Source organism: Anopheles darlingi, chromosome 2 (assembly GCF_943734745.1).
Source record: "Anopheles darlingi chromosome 2, idAnoDarlMG_H_01, whole genome shotgun sequence".
In the NCBI taxonomy this organism is placed as follows: Eukaryota; Metazoa; Arthropoda; class Insecta; order Diptera; family Culicidae; genus Anopheles; species Anopheles darlingi.
The window spans coordinates 35,627,700-35,649,402 of record NC_064874.1 but is presented as its reverse complement, the minus strand read 5'-3'; the positions used below and the strand labels follow the sequence as shown (position 1 = coordinate 35,649,402).

The following is a 21,703-nucleotide window of genomic DNA, read 5'->3' as shown; positions in this document are numbered from 1 at the left end:
GTTTTTTGTTTGTAATTAATTAGGATTCCCTAGTAATTAACAGTTCAATTGCCGTTTCGAGTGGAAAGCAAGGTAAAAAAGTGTCATCAAATTGCGGAATTATGGATTATAATACTTTAAAACATTAAAACGACATTTAAAAAAGTACTCCGTGCATTTGATCTAAAGGACAATTCTATGGTCTGCTAATGTTGTTTTGCGTTTCGAGTAAAGAAGATCCCTAGGAAATACTTTGTTACAATACTGTTAGAGTTCTTTTGATTGAAGTATAGGGTTGCTTACATGTGGAATGGTGTTAATAAAACGAATGAAGTTTGAGTCGAATGAAAAGAACGAATTGTTAGAATGTCAAAAATATCTCTTGAGTAAACATAGTTTAAACAAACGGGAGTAAAAACAGTAATTCAATCTTTTCTATTGGTCATTAAAACTTATGGGTTCAAATTCATCTAGATATGAATGATCTTCCGAACTCACAGATATGTTAACATCTCTTTTGGTGTTTTACTCTTCATGAAAAGAGTATGATCTTATGGTTTACTTCTGCAATAGAAAGATTGTTTAATCAATTATCACAAGCATCAACAAATAGACCATAGCAGCCCATTCATCATATAAAACTGAACAGCACTTAATTCAAATGCAATAAAATTTCAAAAATTACATCACCGCACCAGCATTCGAGCACATAATACCGTATCAAATCAGTTGTAAGGTATCACAAGGCAAAGATCCGCCAAGTCAGAAAATAGAGAAACAGAAATACAGAAATGCTCTCATAACTTTATCAAACAGCAAGAACAGATACAACAATAGTGTAACAACAGCAGCTACAACAACCTTAAAGCAAAAACATTATTTTAAAGTTTCAGTTATTTTTTGTTCTTTTATGTGTGTTTGATGAATTGAATTAATGACGCATCATGAGTCGAACTAAAGTGAAAATGAAACGACGACGACCTTCATTAATAGTCGAAATGCTTGCACGCCAGGAATTGTGGCAAAAGTATAAATGGCAAAGCTAATTAATTTCCAATCCGAATATAAATCCGTTGATTAGAATGTGCTGGTTTAGTGAGTTTCTGGTATGAATTTGGATACATCATTCTTTATTGGTGTACCTTACTCAACACTATTTCTCAACGCATAACCCAAGGTGCAAACTAAAACGCTTTGTTTTTTAGTATCATCAAACATCTTGATGATACGCAATTGATTTTATTTCTTTAAGCAGCTAATGCCACAGCGCTTGTAAAATGTCGTCGGTTCTGAATCGGTGACCATTCAGATGAAACCAAATGAACCAAACCAAACGATCAAATATGAAAGTGATCACAGATGAATCCCCGGCACTGAATCGTGCATCGCGGCTTTGAAAATGCTAACGGTAGGTTGATTGTCGATATATCATAGGGCAACTCCTGAAGCGATTTGAGCATTTCTCAACGACCGCGGAAAGCCGATAGAAGTGATCTCTATTGATTGAGTCTTACCATTTCCTTGTACATGAGTACGAAGAACAGCGGGTTAGTAATAGAAACGCTTTCTTAAACAAACAAACATCCGTCGAATATGCGTATAATGTGTTGGCCCAGCCCACAGGTACAGTGAAACAGCCAACCGTGTAAATAGCAACAGAGATAGACAAGTGAAGAAGATCATCAACTTCGTATAGATCGTGCATCCATTGCAGCCATTAGTATCGTCTTACTAATCCAAACTGGCCGCCCGTTTGCGTTGTGGAACAAATGGATTATGTAAAAAAAAAAAAAGATCAACCAGACTCACTGTGCTTGATGTACGTGTAAACGAAACAATACTAAGGAGAAAAACGAAACCATGTAAGAGGCGCGAGGATGCGTAAAAATAATAATAAATGGAACCTTTACCGAACACACAGAACACGCCTAGAGTATAGGAAAGAGGAACGTCAATGGCACGAGTTGCTGCACGCAAAAAACAGGATTGAGTTTTCCAACTCCGAACCAGAAGCAATAGAAGAAAGGTTATGTTCTATTTTTCAACTAACAGTCCAACAGATGGAATATGATTTTCAACGAACAGCATCGAAACAAACTGAAGAGCAACTGAATCGAAAACAATGCAAGAATGAGGGTGGCCTCGAGCAATACTACTATCAGTTCTATCACTGAATATACATTTTTTTATTCTATCAGGTGTACAAATAGAAACTCGCCGTTTTTTCTCAAGATTTGAGGCTTTATTGTAAAAAACTCCTCACAAACTCATTCTTCAAAGTAATTGCCATAGTTAGCCACAACTTTTCCCCACAATTTGGGCAGCTTTTGAGTTCCTTGTGAGAAAAATTGTTCATCTTTCGACGCGATCCATGGATCGATCCAATTTTGGGTGTCCTCGAAAGCACGGAAGCGCTGCTCGGCCAGGTCATGCGTCATCGATCGGAAGAGATAGTAGTCTGATGGAGCGATGTCTGGAGAGTACAGCGGGGGGGATAGTATGTGCCATTTTAATGTTTCCAGGTATGTTTTCATGACTTCCGTCTTCGAAGCCGTTCGATGTCCCTCGGCTTCAAATCGTGCGGCACCCAGTATCCTAGTTTCTGGATCATTCCCAGGACTTTTAGCCGATGCGATATTGCTTGTTACGTCACGCACAATAAGTCTGCAAGTTCCTGTTGCGTTTGACAAGAATCTTCTTCCAGAAAAGTGTTCAATTAGGCATTTTCGAACTTTGTGGGACGCTCATTGTCTGGCACGTCATAATCGCCATTTTTGAACTTGCAAAACCACTCCAGACGCATTCTTTCAATAATGCAGGCTTCACCATAAACATTTACTATCATTCGATGCGCTTCAGCTGCATTTTTTTTTAGTATGAAACACAAAAAGCAACACTTCCCGCAAATGGCACTTATTCGGCTGAAACTTCGCCATGTTCGCACATGAATAACTCAAAGCAGGGTGAAAATAAACAAACGAAATTTTGGGGAATTGTGAACAGATGCCCCAGCTGTAATTACCAGGGTTTTGCATATTTTTATCGATTAATTTGCAGGTGCTAGACTCCTTAAGGGAAAACGGCGAGTTTCTATTTGTACACCTAATATATTCTTTTTTTCTATTCGGACTCTACTTTAGGGTTTTGTATATTTTACAAACAGGGGATTTTCTTGAGTTTTTCTATGGTTACTGGGGAATCTAAACTACTGAGTACTGGGGAATGGTGATACGTTGTATTTGTACACTTAATCACAGGCTTTGGTAATAAAAACTCACAAATGGAATTAACCATAGGATGTCGAAGTCAAATTGGTTGTCAAAATGTTGCCTCAAGTTGCTGCAATTTTTGCACAATGAGCATGTTTATGTTGCTTCGTTAAGAAGCTCTTGGTACTAAACAAAAACCGTAACATTTATTCACAATGATTTATACTGTTTTATCATTCCTTGTTTCTAATCTAAGTTAACCGGTAACGATTTAAACTGCATTTAGTTTTGCAAGAGACTCCTACCTTATCATGATCGCATTGCTTTGCATTCGCTCGATGCTGTTCAATCATTCAACAACAACTACAACAGCAACGTCCCCAAATATGAACAGGCAATAGAATATACAGAGAAACACACAACAGTAAAACAAGACATTTCCACTGGCATTTTGACATCAAAATACAAGCAGAAATCAATAGTCCAGAAATTTAATAACTCTCTTTTATTCAAACCATCGTCTACCCTTCAACCAAAACAGTAACGTGGTGTATTTGACAACAAATCAACAGCTAAGCAACAATGGATTCAATCTGGAGCAAAAAGAAGTTTGTTCACTGTTGGCTCGCATATTCAGGCAAAGTGTTCTCGTGCTAAAAAACAAAGGCGAACGAAAAGAACGAGAAATTCGCTAAGCAGAGAAATTGAACAAAATGAAATAAAACAAAACCAGAAACAAGCAGAACAAAGACTGATAAAAAAAATCACATTGAGACACCCCAGCTTCCCGAAGTCCTGGAGCTATCGAAAGAGAATAGTTTACTGTATGTAATTAGAACAATGTTTTTTGTTTGCCAGCCAGTAGACTGCGGAGCAGCAGTTTTCACTGATGGTTAGAGAATGAAGAATTCCAATCCTTTCGATTTTCGTTAAAATGCTCTAGTAGCTATTTTGGATTTTACAAATCCATTAATGTTTTTGAAAGCGATTTCAACAAGCATCCCGGCCACATTCCAATCGCAAAATAGAAAAATGGAAAAAAAATGATCCGAGATTTAAAACAATGAAACAAGATCCCATCTAGGAAACATAGGCAGGAGCTGTTTGAAACAAAATGAAACAAACAAAAGAAAGAAAACGAATTAAACAGCGCTGGCAAAAACTGTTTTGGGACCAAATCCACCTCCAGAATCAGCATTCCAAAAGTCCATATCCAAATTAAAATCTCCAGACACTGCAACATGTTTAAACGTAAAAGGCATACACAATTCCACTGCGACTTGTAGTACTCGTTAAATATATAAACGTAAATTCATCTATTGACAAACACAGTGGATTAAAGCAAAGAAATGGAGATGACGAAACAAAAGAGTATCGGTGACGATATCATTGCCTTTCCGTTTTTTTTTATAGAAAGCTGTAAAGTTGTTGGGAGTATAGATAAAACAAAAGCTAAAGTAAATCAAAAACGCAAAATATTCTCGTCGGATTCTATGGAATATTGTGAAGAGCGTTGAAGGGAAATCAGCCATATAGTGTGGCCACACATATTTTGGATTAAAAAACAAAGCATTGGAAATCAGACTGACGGGAGGATATAAGATACGATCACACAAGGTAAGAGCAAAACTTATCAAACAAAGGCCCCAACTTTTTGGAGTAAAACATCGTCCGTCAGTTGGGAAAAAATGCTTTATAAGTGAAGCATAAAGCAAGAGACCCCCAATGTACGAAAAAATTAACCAAGCCGCTTTTAGGTCGGTAAAGCCGATTCTAAAATGGGAAATGAAATGAGCAAAACAAAATTAAAAACAAAATTATGAAGAACATAACATACTGGAAATACCGTACGGCACACACACACACACACACACTGTGTAAATTCAATTGCAGCGGGTGACTCGAGAAGATCTATCCAATACATGTTGAAACGCATATTAAACGTTGTGGGATTGTTATTGAAAAACGGGAAACATGAACAAAAGGGTGCGAGCAACCATCGCGAGGCGAGGCAAGAAAACTGTGTCCTGACTCTTCGATGGATGCTGATGGGTTTGGTTTTTGGGAAAACGGATCGCTAAACCCTAATACCGAAACTACTGTATCGAGTGGTTGCCATTTGCGAACTGCAAATTGGGCCCTATACCAGGAGGAATCTCCTGGCAAGGATGGCTCATGGCACATCCACTGGTGGCTGGCATTCGCTAGCACCGAACGGCGCACGTAGCAGTGAACACGAAGCTAGAATTAGCCAGGATGATTATATAAAATAAATCAGATCAGATATGAGAACCATGCACACACACACACACAGACACAGAATACACAGACAAACACTCCAGATACAGCAGAAAGGGACGGAAGAAGGGAAGAGAGAAGGATATGTATCATGAGAGACCGGTGGTAGACAAGGAAAAAAAAAATAATTATTGTAATATATTTATAATGTGAATTTGGAATATAACCAGTATTTATTATACTGTAATAAAAATACATTAAAAAGATGAGTAGGCTTATTTGAAAGAACGGCTTTTTTGGCTGGAAGTTAATACTTGGCCGCACAAAATAGATCATATCTCAGCCAAAGCATGACGTATAAAGAAAAGAAAGGTGTCATTTTATAGGTTTTCCTATTGTCTTTAATAAGGGGGTTGATGCAAATTATTAGTTAGTTTTTTATATGACATCATTTGCCCTCTTGTTGCACATCACCCTCATTTTAGTTGGTTTTTATACATCTCTAATATAATTTTTAAGTTTCCTTATGATAATTTTCAAATAGAAATCGATGGAACGAAAATCCAGACATTTTTGTGTATTGATAGTTTTCTCAGTGAAATCGATCTATTTGAATAAAAAAAATAAACGCCATAACTTCGGCAAGCACTGCTACCTAAATCATGCCAAACTTACACAGGATCGTTGGTGGACGAATGAAGAACAAAATCCTTTTCTGTAGACACTCTTTTCTCGCACAAATTTCGAATGAACGTTACCCCAATGGTGAAAACATTTGATTTGTCGCCACAATGTCAAATCCCATGCAAAATCATCATCTTATGGGCAAATTCATCTCCGTAAATAAATCAATCCCTTTCTAAACCACTCCCTCAATGATTGGCAAAATAAATTTTTGGCACGGTATTTTTCGAAACGCATTTTTACGTGTGTTCCATCGTCCATCAAAATCCACGTTCAACCAAACAAACAAGTGTTGAAATCGCTTGTTCATACAGCTTCCCTGTACGGATTTGGGCAATAAAGCTGTTCTCTAGCGTCCTATTTGGCTGTTTTCTTGCTTATATGACCTTACAATTCCTTTTAAAAATATTTTCCGAACTGTTCTGTCGACTGTCGTGAGTTTTTCTTGGTGGAATCACGCTGAGAGATCCCAGGAGTGTTGATTCAATTTTGTTTACAGAAGCGGGCATTCGTTAAACTTTTTCAGCTGTTTTCTTTTGCTAGAATCAAGATAAAAGTCCCCCAGTAACGATAACATATGGTATTTTGAGTTGAGTTTGGAAATTTCAAGACTTTCACGATTTTTCCCCCGGCCAAATCGAATTTAAACAGTGATTGCGCAGATTTATTTTTTGCCTTTCGCGTTTCCATCGGCGATAACTTGTGAAGGCGTGGATCAATGTTAACAAAAAAAATACTACTAAATAAACAGACTACAATGATTAAAACGCTGTCAACGGAATGGCAAAGTGACCACTAGGCGCGCTGCAATGATTAAACAAAAGCGGCCAAATATTAACTGTTCCAAGCTTTATTCCACGACCCGCGGATCTTCTATGGCCCCGCTGCACGAGAAACACACACACACACACAGCCCGGACAGCAGACTTCTTGTCTGAACTGATACGACCGCGGGTGTGTGTATGACCTACATATTCGCATTCGTTCGCCAATTTCGTGGCGATCACATAACCGAAATATCAGTAACTGACCTAAATCAACTCCCGGGGGACCGGGTCGGAACCGTCGCGTTTTATCGCGCGAAAACTTTGCGATAGCACGCGGGCGCGGTTCGCCACCGAATCTGCTCTTATTTTTATCTCTCCCCCTTACAAAAACCTTACAAATTGATTGTCCGCTCGTCGTCTGTGTCTGGGACAGCGATATTCGCGATATCACCAATCGTCGCCAACAATCCAATCCGTGGCCATCGCTTCGCCTGACGGTCTTCGCCGAGTGGTCAAAAATTGCGCAAGCACATGAACATGAACAAAGGGATGAAAACGACGCAAGGATGGATCGACCGAAACGGGGACGGTAGCACAAGGCGTGAAAGCGAAATGAGGTCACAGTCGGATGCACTTCCGAAAATAAGAGCGCCAAAAAGAGGAACAAAAAAAAAAGGGCGGCAATCGAAACAACCCCGTCGTCGACGCCGACGCCGACGCTTCCCCGGAACAACACAGATTTACGAAACGAATACGAGGATGATGATGATGATGATGGTGGATGGTGGTGGATGGTCGATGATCGGTTGCAGCAAGGGGATCTCGGCAGCTCCTCGCGCCCCCTAACCTCATTTCGGCGGGGATGGAACGGAACGGCGCGCTCAAGTGCCGCCAGATGGAACGATCATGGTCTCGGTGGGGGAGAAGAGTGCTGCGATAGAAGCACACACACACACACACACACACACACACACACACACATACAGAGGCATCGGCCACACCGCCGTCCTCATGTAAACAATCTCGAACGATAATGGTGCGCCTCCATCATCGCCCCCAAAACCCCAACTCCCCGACCCCGACCACCGACTTTTCGTCGGTTCGGTTTGAGAGACCAGACGGCTGGTGGCCTTGAAACCGCACATCGGCATTACGCAGGGGAGGTGGCCGGTGTGGCGTTTGGCCATCGTCCCCGTCTGGGCTGGAGAGCTTGCGAAAATAAGGCATGGCCGAATGGGTGGGAGGGGAGAACGCGAGATAGCGGCGCAAAAAGGGGTTTTTGTTGTTGTACAAATACAAATTCTCCCCGCTACCACGCGATCGTAGAAAGTTCTCGCGATCCGCGATGCCGGATGCTCGCGGGAAGAAATATGGTTACTATGTTTCTCGCACGAAAAAAAAAGGATTAGCTACAAAATATTCAATATTTAAAAGTGAATTTTGAAAACTTTATTTCGAGCATCCCAGTGTGCGTTTTTGTCAGTAACAACCAGAAATGGTGCCTTGGACGGTTTACGGCGTGCCGCGTGATGATTACCCAACCGTAGCCGGCATCGGTGGTTGAGTTCAACGATTCTAATTCGTTGAACCCGAATGGCGGCGGCGGCGGCCGTTTTGAGTCACACTTCAAAACACATTAGGGTAGGTCCGGGTTGATGGTTTTTTTTTTGCGCACTTTGTTTGCCCAACCGTCGGCTATCTGCTGCCACCGGTTGTTTTTTTTTTATTGCACCATGCTTTCGTGTGTGCGTTAGATTATTTCCACATTTTTACTAGCGGCGTCTGGCGGCGGCCGGCACTCAAGACCGACGGCGTGTTGTTGACTCATGTTGACTCAACGGGATGCACCGCAATAGAGGAGGCTCAGCTCAGAAGCACCAACCCATTCAGGGACGTTCATTAAACCGCCTGGATCCCGGTGGAGGGAACGTTGAGTGAGTGAAAATTAGTATGAACAAGGTATTTTTGTTTGTGTCGAAATGAGGAAATTCAATTTCAACGCCATGTTGTTATGAGACTTGCAACAGTTTTAACAACTGTTGTTGTGTGCCTTTTTGCGGATCGCATATCCTTTTATAATTGAGGGTAAATGTAAACATTGTAACTGTTTTTTTTGTGAGTAAAAGCTATCTCAATCATCAAGAAGATCTCGCAAGGTGTTCTCAAATGTATTTTTACTCGTACAACAGTACACACCACCTGCATTTTTCGGGGGTTTTTTGCTTTTCCGGGTGGCAATCTGCAGTTTGCTGCCACACAATGGAACAAGGAAAACTGTTTTACTTGATAGTTTTTATGCCGAATTTCGTTACATAAATTTACAACAACGGGAAATGTTGGCTTTACACAAAAACCGTAACTTTTGAGCTATTTTTTGTAACATAATTTGTGACTAACGGCAATCCCCAAAAGTGATCGCAGTCAATTAGTAAATTAACTAAGTACTTATTAACCTTTTTTGCGTCAAGGCTTTTCCCCCAAATTGCCCGTCATAAACAAAATTACCAAACGCGTTGCAGTTGGTGGCTTCTTTTCTGCATAATGCCTGTTACATCTCATTGACCTGTGCATTTCAGTGAAAAAAAAAATTAAGATTCAGGATAACCATTAAGATATGATAATGTTGTGACCCCATTCCATAAGAACGGCCGACGAACCAGCACACGCTCTGCGTGCTGGCTGGCTGGCTGAACAAAGAATACTCCAAATTGCCATAGGAGCGCGTTGTCTCGATGAGGCGGCGACCAACTGCGTCAACCCGTGTCTGTGCGATGCCTCATCCATCCGTCCATCCATCAGATAAAAGCCACAGAACGCCACGTCGGTTTCGGCTGCCCTAAAATTGAAGGCAATAATGTCTAAAAGGACTGCAGCCCCAAAACGGAACAACGGTTCTTTTGGACCCCCCCCAAAAAAAAAGGAAACAACAGTTCTCTTGCGAATTGCCCTCCCCCAGAAAATGGTTCTGCACTAATTCGCTGCATCTGCAATGCCCACGAGAGGACTGCTGCTGATGCACCACATGCAACAAGGAAGCGGTAGCGGTTCCAAAATTGACCCGGCAACAAAAACAAAAATTAAGAACTCATCAGCACGCACGTACGCATACGAGTCATAATGCATAAAGAGGAACGCACAATACAAAAAAAAGTGCATGCCCCAAAAGGGCAGGAAAAAAGTGAAACTGTTCACTGGCCGTAACAATTTAATGGCCAGTTTTGGCCGGCTGACCGGATCCGAACGAACGAATGAACGAGGAGTGGACCGGTTTCGGTTGTTGTTGCTGTTCGGCTGCTCGCTGCTCCTTCCTGTCCGCATCCGCAGCAGCATAGCATTTCGTACGTCCTCATAATTTTGTTTTCGCTTATTTTCGGACAGGGCCAGCCACCCCCCGCGCGCCTTCCCTTCACCGCGTTCTCGACATCTCTGCCTTCGCCCTGCAGTTGCACTCTCGCGTTATTGCCACATCTTCTTCCAATGTGCATCGAGACACATTGCACCGCGCAATGTGCAGCCGGCAGCGGTGGCATGGTGGTGCAAGTTGCATTTTGCAGGACAGGAAGAAACCGGCTGGCCTTGATCTTATTTTCACTCTCAATTTTTCGGGGGGGGTCGACCGACCCAGTCTGTCTGGCTCTACCAGAAGTGGTTGCGTCTTTGCGCGTCACGCCAGGCATTTCAGGCCATCATCGAGACCTCTCTTCGCTTCACATGGTTCGTTCTGGCGTCTTCTCTTCTTGTCCGTGCCAACGTTGCCAACGAAACGCAAACACTCGCTGCACGGGCATGCTTTTGGGCCGGCTTTTTTCGATCGAGATATTCGAGAGGATGCATTTCAGCGAAAGTGTAGGAACAGAAATGAAGAATTGGTAGAGGAAAGATGCGCGTTACAGGAGGGGAAAAGGGGGCGCTGTTTGCACATTGCAGCACTGCAAGCGGCAATCGAAAAAGTGCAGTCGGCATGCGAAATTGTCGGTTTGCCTGCGTATAATTCAATTGTCGGGCCCGTCGTCTGGCTTGTCCGGATGGGTGGAAGGATGCTGCAGTACGCTGTGACCTCATTTATTTCTCGTCGAAGTTTTTGGCTGGGCGAAGAAACCTTGAACGTCCTGCATCCTGAAGGTTTCTGGGCCCCTTGGCAAAGTAAACACGAAAAACAAGTCTCAGCCCGGCAGGGCTCGGTTGGTTGGTACCGAGCTTCATGTCAATGCCGGAACGATTATGCGTGCCGGTGCGTCGCGTTCATGTTTTATGGCGTCGTTTCCTACATTTGGTTGTGCGAAGAAAATGTAAAAAAATATATTACACGAAACGTTTCTTGGTTTATTTTAGCGTTTATCGTTTATTATATTCCGTTCGGCGACATGGCAGTGGCAGAAATGGGCCAAGGACAGTGCGTAGTATTTGCACAGCGCAGCTTTACTTATTATACAGCATCATTTCGTTGCAGGAAGTACACTTGATACGGCCCTGTACCAACTTCCAATGATCTTTCTCCTTCTTTTTGGGAGATTGGCGGTTGCAGCTTGCGGAAACCTTCGAATGAGGGTACAACTGTCGCACGATCGTACTGGAATCGTGTTTGTAAATCACATCCAGCTACTAGTATACTTTCGTCAGTCTCGCCCGCTTCTTTGACTTCTACTATTGTGTGTCCAATTCCACAATGAACCCTCGACACTGAGATATCCTGTTCATCGGTAAACGTTATGAGCTGCGGTTGCGAAACAACTCGACCATGGAACTTTGCTTCGGCCAACCCCAACTGACCCTGATTGTTCCAGCCCCACGTATACAGATCTCCAAACGCAGAAACGGCAGCCGAATGCCAACCGGCCGCAGCAATGTCCACGATCTTTACGCCGGCTAGTGCATCGATGAGTTTCGGTTGGTCCTGGGAGGTGGAAATCTCTCCGTTTCCTAACTGGCCGCGTCTGCAAAGGAAGAAATCATTGTTGAAGCCAGAGCGTGTCTTTTCCAAAAATCGTTTGACTTACAATCCAGAACCCCAGCTGTAAACGTCTCCATTCCTTGTAAGTAGTAGGCTGTGTTCGAATCCTGATGCGATTTTTAAAACGCGCACGTGTCTCGGAAAGGTAACGGTTTTGTTGGGAATGTTGTAGACGACATTCTTAGAGGAACATGCTACGGCAACATGTTCACCACAACTCAGGTGCGTAATGATCTCGTCAAGTTCGTCGCTTTGCTGGCCTTTATCCTCCACTCCGAGAAAATCGAGTGTTACCGTGCGGTCCTCATTAGAATCGTATTTTAATAAACGCCCCGTTTCAAGCAGTATCAGGCAATATTTGTTGCTTACTTCTAACGCAACTATACTTTCTGCAAACTCAACAGTTTTGCGCTCTTCGGTCAATACGCAGAATACGAACAGAGTTTTGCCTTGAGCTATAAATGCATGAAGTTGCCCGATACGAATGAGCAGTCGAGGCGATTTTGTATCCGGTTGTTTTATCAGGGTATGGAGGTCGATCTCTGGAAGGGGTAACATTGTAAAATGCTGTTGATTTAACGGTAGTCGAGGTGGTAAAATTTTTTACAAAATACAAACCCTGTAACGAAGAGTTTCCTCGTAAATCAAAAGGATTCAATCCAATAATCCATAATCGATCGGCCATCGTTCACCCAAAAGTATCGCAAAGGGTTTCCGAGTCGCGGTACTTTCACATCATTTAAAATTAAATTCACTTTTCCACTTTTTTACAGAAAAAACACAAAACTTTGCGCAATTTGTTTATTTCGAAAACAATGCCCATGCAGAAAACAACAAACCCTTCAGGCCCTGCTACACGGAGCGTAAACTCTAGCGTAAACGTAAAAATTAATTTACGCTTCGTTATGTTTTGTGGAAGAAAAGAATTTAAAAGAATTTATTTTTAATTTGTTTACAACAACTAGATATTTTTTTTCACAAAATTTAACTAAACGAGAAATAAAAAATGTTTATAAAAAACTAATTCTAAAAATTTGGCCAACTGTGTCTGGGTATAGAGCAAACGATGGTATCCACCACGATTTGAATTTTAAAACAGAACAACATTTCGCATTTCAGGGAAGTCTTTTGGGGAAGTTGGAAAACACAATTTTCCGAGATATTGCACTCTCTCAAATCCCACTATTCCTCTCCGTGAGTGTCTTGTTTATGCTCACTGAGTGTCTCATCACAGCCGTGTCCTTCCGCAACGTGTCCTCCGAACAATTCCTCACGTTTGGCTCTGAAACCGACATCCAAGAGCTTCAATATTATTCAGTTTTTCCAACAAAATGGTACGGCAATCAATTTAGTCAAATGTGGTGCTCTACATTGCGTTAATGTTACTAAAATCAGGATGCAAAATGTTGCTCTCCAAATCGTCCAAAACCATAAATTTTGTTTTGAATTCGTTACCTTGGTAACGGTCGATTGATTGTACCGACTCGCTCTCTCTCTCTCTCTCCGTCTCCGGGGACAGTTCCTATCAGCAAAATTAACCATCCCTCTGGCCACTTTCAGGGACTGTTATCGCTTTTGCGAAAACTGCGATCCGCCCCGGAGAAGGAACTGCGGATACTGCTGCTCGGACTGGATAATGCCGGCAAGACAACGCTGCTGAAGCAGCTTGCCTCGGAGGAAGTGACGCAAGTTACGCCGACGGCCGGTTTCAACATTAAATCCGTGGTATCGGAAGGCTTCAAGCTGAACGTGTGGGACATCGGTGGACAAAGCAAAATACGACCGTACTGGAAAAACTATTTCGAAAACACCGACGTGCTGATCTACGTGATTGATTCCAGCGATCGGAAACGATTGGAGGAAACGGGCGACGAGCTTACCGAGCTACTGCTGGACGACAAACTGAAAGCCGTACCTCTGCTCGTCTTCGCCAACAAGCAGGACATTGTCGGCGCCCTGAAAGCGTCCGAAATCGCCGAATGTCTCAAATTGGTCACGCTACAGGACCGCACCTGGCAGATACAAGGCTGCAGTGCCATACAGGGTACCGGCGTTAAGGTAAGCGGAATTGCAACCAGTGCAACACGTGGAATTGAACCGTCTGTTTGGTGAATTGATATTTTCCCCGCTCGTCTGGCCTGGGTGCTTTTTTCTCCTCCTCCTCCTCCTCAAACCGCTGCTACCTCGATCACGAAGGAGGGAATGGACTGGGTATGCAAATGTATTAAGAAATAATTGTTCCAATCGCAGTGCAGTTTTCGCAATTTCCATTTCGCAACTTTCGACGCACATCGTTGGCGACGTCACAACACAGGACAATAGCGCCGTTCCCATCCTGAACCTTACTGGTACCAATATAAGTGCAATAAAGAGAGAGATCTAACACTACGTTGAGGTTTTTACAAGTTGTTTTATTTTTTCGATTTTATTTTTGGTCGTGATCTCATTATTTCTTCGAATCCTCATTCATTTCAGTACTCGACTCTCTGTTGGCGGGAGGCCCTCGCCCTACCGGTTTGATGAATCTACATTCGAGTTGGTAGCAGCGTGTGGTGGCCAACACCATCTAGAAGCGCCTCACAGATCGGAAACGGGAAAATATGCTACCCTACCTAGCTTAAAAACTAGTTACTAACTTGAAATACTAACTGGACGGAAGAGACGGAACCGGGCTAGCAACAGCTTCCAGGGCCAGCTCCTCGTTATTCAGCTTAAAGCGATTAATCTGCTCGTATCTTACTCCTTACGCTTACATCCTAAATCTGCTAATGAAACTCGAATCAAAAATCGATCACCAACTCTTCCAGACGGCCAGTGCTCTCCAGCACTCCAGCACTCTGGCAGCACCGCACCGAATGTAGATTCAACAACCCTGCCTGCCCGAAAACGGCTTCTCGCGCCCGGCTTCGGTCTCTCCCAAGATCACTGGAGGGTTTTCTGTGTTTTTGTTTCAACAATCACGCTGCAAGACGTGTTTTTTTGTGTTTTTTGTGTGTCTGTTTGTGTCTGTGTGTGCGTGTACGTGTACGTGTGTCTGTGTATCTTGCATTGCATCAATAACGGAAAAAAATCGGATGGCCAACAACGGATACCGGGGCTCACAGCTCACTATGCGGATACTCGGTCGTAACGCGTTGTTCGCTCTCATGATACTCCACGCAGTCGACCGGATACTTGATGTCGCAATGGTTCGGATCGTTGATGATGGCAAACAGCGTCCAGAACGGTGTGTGGGTCTCCTGAGCCACAAACCAGGCAGCGGCCATACTACCGAAACGCGTCACACCCCGTTTGAAACCTCCCAGTCCGAGCTTTTCGTTCGGATCGTGCGAATTGACCTCACACAGGATGTACTTATCGCAGTGCGGATTAGCGATCGCTTGCCGGTACGCACGGTGCACCTTCAGGACCGGTTCGATCACCTGCAGAAGACGATTCCGGAGTTAGTAAGAGAAGCACCCCATCACCGACCATTAGACTCACCTCGAGGTTCAGCGTATCGGTCAACTTATCCGTCATCTCCGTTACGTTGACCTGCTGCAGGAATTGCTTCGCTTTGCCCAGCTTCAGCAGATCCTTGACGTAGTTTACCGCCGGTTTCACGTACTGGATCGACGAGATCTTCACCGCCAGATGCTTCTTGGCAATGTGATCGATCAGGTTCGAGATCGTTTCGCTCGGCCGGCCAATATCGAGGAACGTTTGCTTCGGATAGCCCTGCGATTGCAGGAACCCGTTAGCCATCATCTGTCCGGTGGCGACATACCTGCGATGTTCAAGGAAAGGGTCGTTCGAATCGATGAAATTTCATTTTGGAATTCCACACGCAACACCGCAACACCGCTGACCCACTTTACCGCCACTACCGAAGTGGTGGCCACGTCACACCGGTAACGGTAAATGGCGGACGCCCGTGCGTGCGAGTGAAGTCTGCGCGTGTGTGTCAACGGGCAACGGCGCGGTGGTGGTTACTCACTTTTGATACACCTCCGGATTGGCGATGTACGTGGCCCATTCGGCGAGATAGATGGTGGCCGCCTTAATCCACCGTCGACGGAACGATTGATTCTGGAGCGATTCGAACAGCTTATCGTACGTCAGCTTCCCGTCCCGTCCGACGAACCCTTTGAACACCGTATTTAGTCCCAGCTTCGTCCAGAGAGCGCCGGCCAGCTCGGACTGCGTGAACTGATCCCACATGACGTGCAGATTCTCGAGGAACGGTGGCAATACCCACGAGTGGTCCTTATGGCGCTCCTGTGCCCGCTCCATTTCGGGGCCACTGAACGATTGGAATGCCTGGACGGCCAGTGGCAACAGATTGAGCAGTGCATCGGCACCGCCACCACCACCACCATTCTGGCTGCCCTGGTCATGATCGGCATTGTTGTAATTTGCCAACCAACTGGAAGCCATCGATAGCATCGTGTCCATCAGTGGGTTCGATTGTTCCGGGGCCGCAGCCGCCACTTTACGCTTCTGCCTCTTGCCTCCGCTTTGCTGTTGCTGCTGCTGCTGGCGACGCACGATAGGTTCGTCTGCCTCATCACCACCACCACCACCGGCACTGGCAGCTCCGGCAAACATTTGTAGCACATTGCCGATAAGTGCCGGATCGAATCCTGCACCACCGCTACCTGCACCACCACCACCAGCGCCAGCGGCCAACATCGAACCGAGACCCGACAGTATCGCTCCCATTCCATCGTTGTTCGCTTTACCACCGGAACCGCCACCATTCGCATTGGCCATCAGTGGAAGCAACATCGAGGCTATCCCTGTAAGACCAGCGGCTGCTCCACCGCCACCACCACCACCACCACCACCCTGCTGCTGATTACCGAGCGTCGACAGGAACTCGGTCGCCATATCGAGGAACGGGCTGCCCTCATCACCGCCATCGCTGGAACGCTGGACCGTGTAAACCCGGCCACACAATGACACGATCACCAGCAGCACGATGCAAACGTTCTTCACGATCACGGTCTTCATCACGATCGAAGTGATCAACACTTTTCTTTTATCACAAAAACAACGACTCGTCTCACGAACAAAAGCTGGGAGGTTGCTGGGAAGTTAAAACATTATCGGGTTCAGCCTTTCCCTGCGCTGTGCTGCGTTTGATGGTGGTGACTGGCGCGAGATGTCTACGAACCGATTCGTTCGAACTCCGGTGCAGAACTGATGCCCGTTCTACGGGGAGACCACGTACGTTCCTGGTCCCAGCCCGAGGATGCCAGACAGCAGCAGCACTTGCTGCTGCGAAAGAGCGAGAGATGGCGAGTGATCGAGTCTTCCTACGTCTCGGTTTTCTTGTCTTGTCTTTCCTTTCTTTGTGGCCAGAAAAGACCGAAAGACTTGGCAACGAGAAGGCAACGATACGAAACGGAACGGCGAACAGTGAAGAGGGTAAAGAGACCGAGACGAGATACAGAACAGGTACGAAAACCGGTGGTGGTGGTGGTGGTGGTGGTGGTGGTGGTGGTGGTGGTGGTGGTACGAAGCCACGTAGTGTATAGTGACCGCGCATGCATGCTTGGATGCGGCCCCGGATGAAGGTTCAAACTCTTCGCTGACTCTGAAGGTCTGGCGTTCTCGTGTGGCTTAAGCGCAAGCGAAGATGAAGCGAAGAACGCAGACACACACACACGCGGAGAAGACAAGCAACACATTTTTGTAACAGTAATTCCCTATGCTCAGTGGAGTGTTCGGTCAGCGAACAGCTTCTAGCAGCAGCAAATAAGGGAAGCGCATGGAGGAGAAGGCAACTACCGAGCAATCAGTTCCAGCGGGAACTGAGTGAGCGACGATTATGGCGATAGGTTCCGCCGACTTGGTTTGCAAATCATCAGACCAGCAACAACATACAAGAGCAACATACAACCAACCACTCTTCGACCAACCGCGATTCTAGGCCGTCTGCTACCAGTTGTTATACTACCCTTTGGCGTGACTGCACGCGATTCCGCTACGGTCCAGACGACGAACCTGCTCCCGAAAGCTAGTCAGAGCATCGCGGCAGGATTAAGAACCTCGGAGCACTAGATTAGAAATCATATGCTCTCATCGGTTGATGAGATGCTTGATGCGCACATGAAATGATGTCAGAGACGCGATCGCTAAATCCGATACTGATGAAGCTAACGGTGCTGCTTGTGCCGAAGGAGGACGAGAGTGAATCCGGCCGAGGGGCCTTCCATTCGAGGTGTCAGAATCGGCAAATGGGTCACAGCGATCGGCATCCGCGGTTTGGGTGCGCGGTTCTCGTGGGTATTAAGCCAGGGAGGGCGGGGAGGGAATTTTTGCCGCATTATGATTGCCAACTATAAAGCCTTTCGAAACCGAAAGAGCTGTCCAAGGCTCGCTGGTGGTAGAAAGCGGGAACAAGAGATGCTGCTTCCAAAAGAACTTACGGCCGAGATGAGGTAAGTTGTTTAAAGTTGTTGTGTCAAGAAGCGAGTCATCAACCTTTAGAGGATGACCGCAACGCCCGAGAAGCTGTACGTTGCGTTGTGACCTCGATGAAATATTTGTGAAGCACGAGGCCGAGGGTCTTGACTGTGGCGAATAAAGCGAAACAATATTTAGGTCAAAAGCAGTCGAAAGCAACCCCGAACCCTGGTGGGTGGCAGCCGTACAGGGAGGGAGATAGAGAGAGAGAAAGATCAACACAACAACGCAAAACGGGGGAGACACCGTTATGGAGTTCAATCGGAAATGCTGCGAAGCGAAGGAGATAGACGCTCAGGATGGGGATGATATGCTCTGGAGAAGCAGAAAGAAAGCACTCGAAACATGGAGTGAAGAGTGAAAGAAATGATGGGTGGATGGAAGGATGAAAAGAACGAAGAAGCACGACATCAGACCGAGGCTGCCGAAGCTGGAAGCTGCGGTTCGGTGAGCTAAGTTGTGTCGTCACAGGTATTTTCCATTTCTAAATGATTGCAGCATATCGATGATCAGCAGACTGGGGTGGCTTCTGAAAGGCGCCGTAAACCGATTTCAGGTAGAGCGATACGATCGATTCGATGGGTTGCAGAAAACAAAAAAATTCTTCCGGATGTCGTTAAAAGCAATATACCATTCGGATAAAAGTAAAGACCATTTCCTGCTTGTTTTTGGTTGTTAATTGTTTGCAAGGCTTTCCGGTTTTAGTTTTTGAAAAGCAGATTTTTGGATTTTTTGCTTACGGAAGGTTTTTGTTCGCTTATTTGACTAATTGGTTAGAGTAATATACAAAGCAAAGCACCTCGGTCTAGTCCTGCAAAATATTGAAAAAGTTTTAGTGTTTTAATTGGGAAGCAGTTTAATAATGCATCTTGCGTTTCGTACGTCTGGCTCCACTCATCTAGGAAGTTTGGCGTTAATATCGAATCAATTGTTGGACATTTCACATTCTTATTAGACTCGTACATTCAATTTTGTTTTGATGGTTCAATAATTAACAGAATAAAATATTGCCAAAACTGTATGCTAGTGTATAGGCTAGAGTGTACTGAAACAGTAGATCTGAATTTTATCTTGAATATGGGCTTACGTTAATTCGATCCAAAAAAGCCCCTTTCGCTGCCATTTTGTACAACGATATTTCATGAAACCCAGAGACATGTTCGAGGATCATTTTAAAAACTAAAAACATCCTTAAATTTGCGATGCCATTCTTAATTTTTCACGGTTTACTCGCTAGTTTTAAGCCCTGGTAATAAGAATTTTTCTCGTAGATCACATGGGATCAAACAGATCTAATAAACAATGATGATAGTGATGGACCTTCAGAGGCATAAAAAATAGTGTACAAATGTTAGACAATTAGTTTTTCCAGGGCTTTGGGCAATTATTCTAAAATAATATTATCAGATTTTAAAAGAACTCGACATTGAGACAGAAAGAGTTCAAAATATAAAAAGGACCTCTCCATTGGTACGCTGACAATGACGATGAAAATGTTGATGTTTTGATCAACTATTTCAAAGTTATGATATGCATTGAGCCATTCATGATGGTTCGCTTCAGAACGCCATAACTTTGTCAATTGGTCTTAAATTAATTTTCACAAAATATTCTTAAAGACTCTAAGGTAAAAATGTAAAAAATATATACGAAGCTACCCTTAATAAAAGGTGATGATTTCAGTGGTTTGAAATGAACTATTTGAATTCGCGGGTGGAAAGGAAGTTGATTAGCTCAACAAAATGTAAAGCTCGAATCGATTCGTTATTTACACGATCAGTAAAGCACTCGTTGCTAACCGGGTGATCCTCGTACAAAAAACCATTTTCGAATCAAGTGGCTATTCATTAAGGTAGGGTGATAATCCTTCATGGTTCCTAACGAAAAAAAGGCTGATCCACTATCGAATCCCCATGCTTTCTCCCATGTTTACGGAACCAGGAAATGCACGACCGGGTGCATTCGGTGTAAGCTTTCCTTGGCAGGAAAACAGAGACCCCGTGTGCGGCAAGTGCGCACACCACCAAGCGCCGCATTGACTGCCATCTTGAGCTGGACCGTGTCGTGTAACCGTGGGTCCGGGTTTTCGCAGAGAAGGGGATGGTTGAGTTCGGGCGTGAGTTTAGTTTATAAATGCCCTCGTCCAGCCGACATCCGGCCACAGTAACACACGACAAATGCTCAGTGAAAGTGCAGTCCTCCAAGGGGCCTTAGCGAGAAGCGATTTTGCGTTTAGTGCATTAGAGACAGGACAGGGATTTAAGTGTATCGCAACGCAATGGATCTCGAGTACGGATCGCTCGAGGGTGAGATGAAGGAGCAGCTGGAACGGTTCTTTGGTCGCCGGGATCATTTCATCGAGGTGAATCCGGGACGCGTGGTGATGCCGAAACGGTTTGCCGATCTGGGCGATTCCATTCGTGCCCTTCCGGTTCGTTCGGACGATGTCTGGTTGATGTCATTTCCGCGGGCCGGATCAACCTGGGCGCAGGAGCTCGTATGGTTGCTAGGAAACAATCTGGACTACGAGGCAGCCCGTAATCAACTGCAGCAAGTCCGAACGCCTCTACTGGAGCTGTCGGCCATATTTTCCGATGACCGCACCGTCGAAAATACCGTCACGTAAGTTCACTTCACGCAGGTCCTAACAAAAACCTTCCGGACATGAAACTAATTTGGAAAATGGGGGCTGTTTCCCGGGGTTTCTGCAGCCGACACGAGCAGATCGATTCCGTACAGTGTGTTCACCAGATGACGGGCCGGCGCTTCATCAAATGCCACCTTCCGTGGCAGTTCCATCCGCGTGAGCTCGAAACGGTACGACCGAAGATCATCTACGTCGTGCGCAACCCAAAGGATCTGTGCGTTTCGTACTACTACTACTGCCAGCTAATTCATCGTACCGACGGTACCTTCGAGGAGCTCTGTGACATCTTCCTGAACGATCGTGCCCCGATCGGTCCAATGTGGGCCCATGCGCTGGCCTTCTGGAAGCGGCGAGCACAGGATAACATCCTCTTTCTACGGTACGAGGATATGAAGCGAAATCTAGCGCAGGTTGTCCGGCAGTGTGCCCAATTCCTGGACTTTGGCCGCGAGCTGACGGATGCCGAAGTGCAGCGACTGTGCGATCATCTGCAGTTCGATCGGATGCAGCGCAATCCGGCGGTCAACATGGAACCGATGATGAAGGAATCGTCCATTATGCAGGAAGGTGCGAGTGTAGCGCAAGGGGTGAAATTCATCCGGAAGGGTGAAATTGGCGATTGGAAAAACCACATGGATGCGGCCATGTCCGCACGGTTCGATCGTTGGATCGAGCAGCACTTCGGTGGGACAGGGTTAGAGTTTGAGTACGAATGACGGCGCGACAGTGCGGTGGGGACAGTTTGCTTAATAAATCTAGCGGACTGAAACTAACGGGA

General features: G+C 45.0%; 5 protein-coding genes across 5 annotated transcripts in view; 3 read left to right on the top strand and 2 right to left on the bottom strand.

The window, feature by feature from the left end:
- The window catches only part of LOC125950282 (autophagy-related protein 16-1), a 633,733-nt gene that overhangs the window by 327,692 nt on the left and 284,338 nt on the right, over positions 1-21,703 (top strand). The gene's annotated exons all lie outside the window — the stretch shown is intronic.
- Positions 11,162-12,593, bottom strand: LOC125950298 (bifunctional serine/threonine-protein kinase/NEDD4-like E3 ubiquitin-protein ligase). Its single transcript, XM_049678162.1, has 3 exons — positions 12,447-12,593; positions 11,875-12,370; positions 11,162-11,811 (listed from the first exon to the last, which is right to left on the bottom strand). The coding sequence occupies exons 1-3, from the start codon at positions 12,511-12,513 to the stop codon at positions 11,304-11,306; spliced, it is 1,071 nt and encodes a 356-aa protein (XP_049534119.1). The 5' UTR covers positions 12,514-12,593; the 3' UTR covers positions 11,162-11,303.
- Positions 13,089-14,138, top strand: LOC125950306 (ADP-ribosylation factor-like protein 3). The gene is made up of 3 exons (XM_049678172.1): positions 13,089-13,162; positions 13,389-13,886; positions 14,025-14,138. The coding sequence occupies exons 1-3, from the start codon at positions 13,160-13,162 to the stop codon at positions 14,061-14,063; spliced, it is 540 nt and encodes a 179-aa protein (XP_049534129.1). The 5' UTR covers positions 13,089-13,159; the 3' UTR covers positions 14,064-14,138.
- Positions 14,844-16,820, bottom strand: LOC125959192 (uncharacterized). Its single transcript, XM_049692002.1, has 3 exons — positions 15,805-16,820; positions 15,312-15,594; positions 14,844-15,250 (listed from the first exon to the last, which is right to left on the bottom strand). Exons 1-3 carry the CDS (start codon positions 16,818-16,820, stop codon positions 14,927-14,929), a joined length of 1,623 nt encoding a protein of 540 aa, XP_049547959.1. The 3' UTR covers positions 14,844-14,926.
- On the top strand, positions 20,557-21,641 carry LOC125950299 (luciferin sulfotransferase-like). The gene is made up of 2 exons (XM_049678164.1): positions 20,557-20,900; positions 20,990-21,641. The coding sequence occupies exons 1-2, from the start codon at positions 20,557-20,559 to the stop codon at positions 21,639-21,641; spliced, it is 996 nt and encodes a 331-aa protein (XP_049534121.1).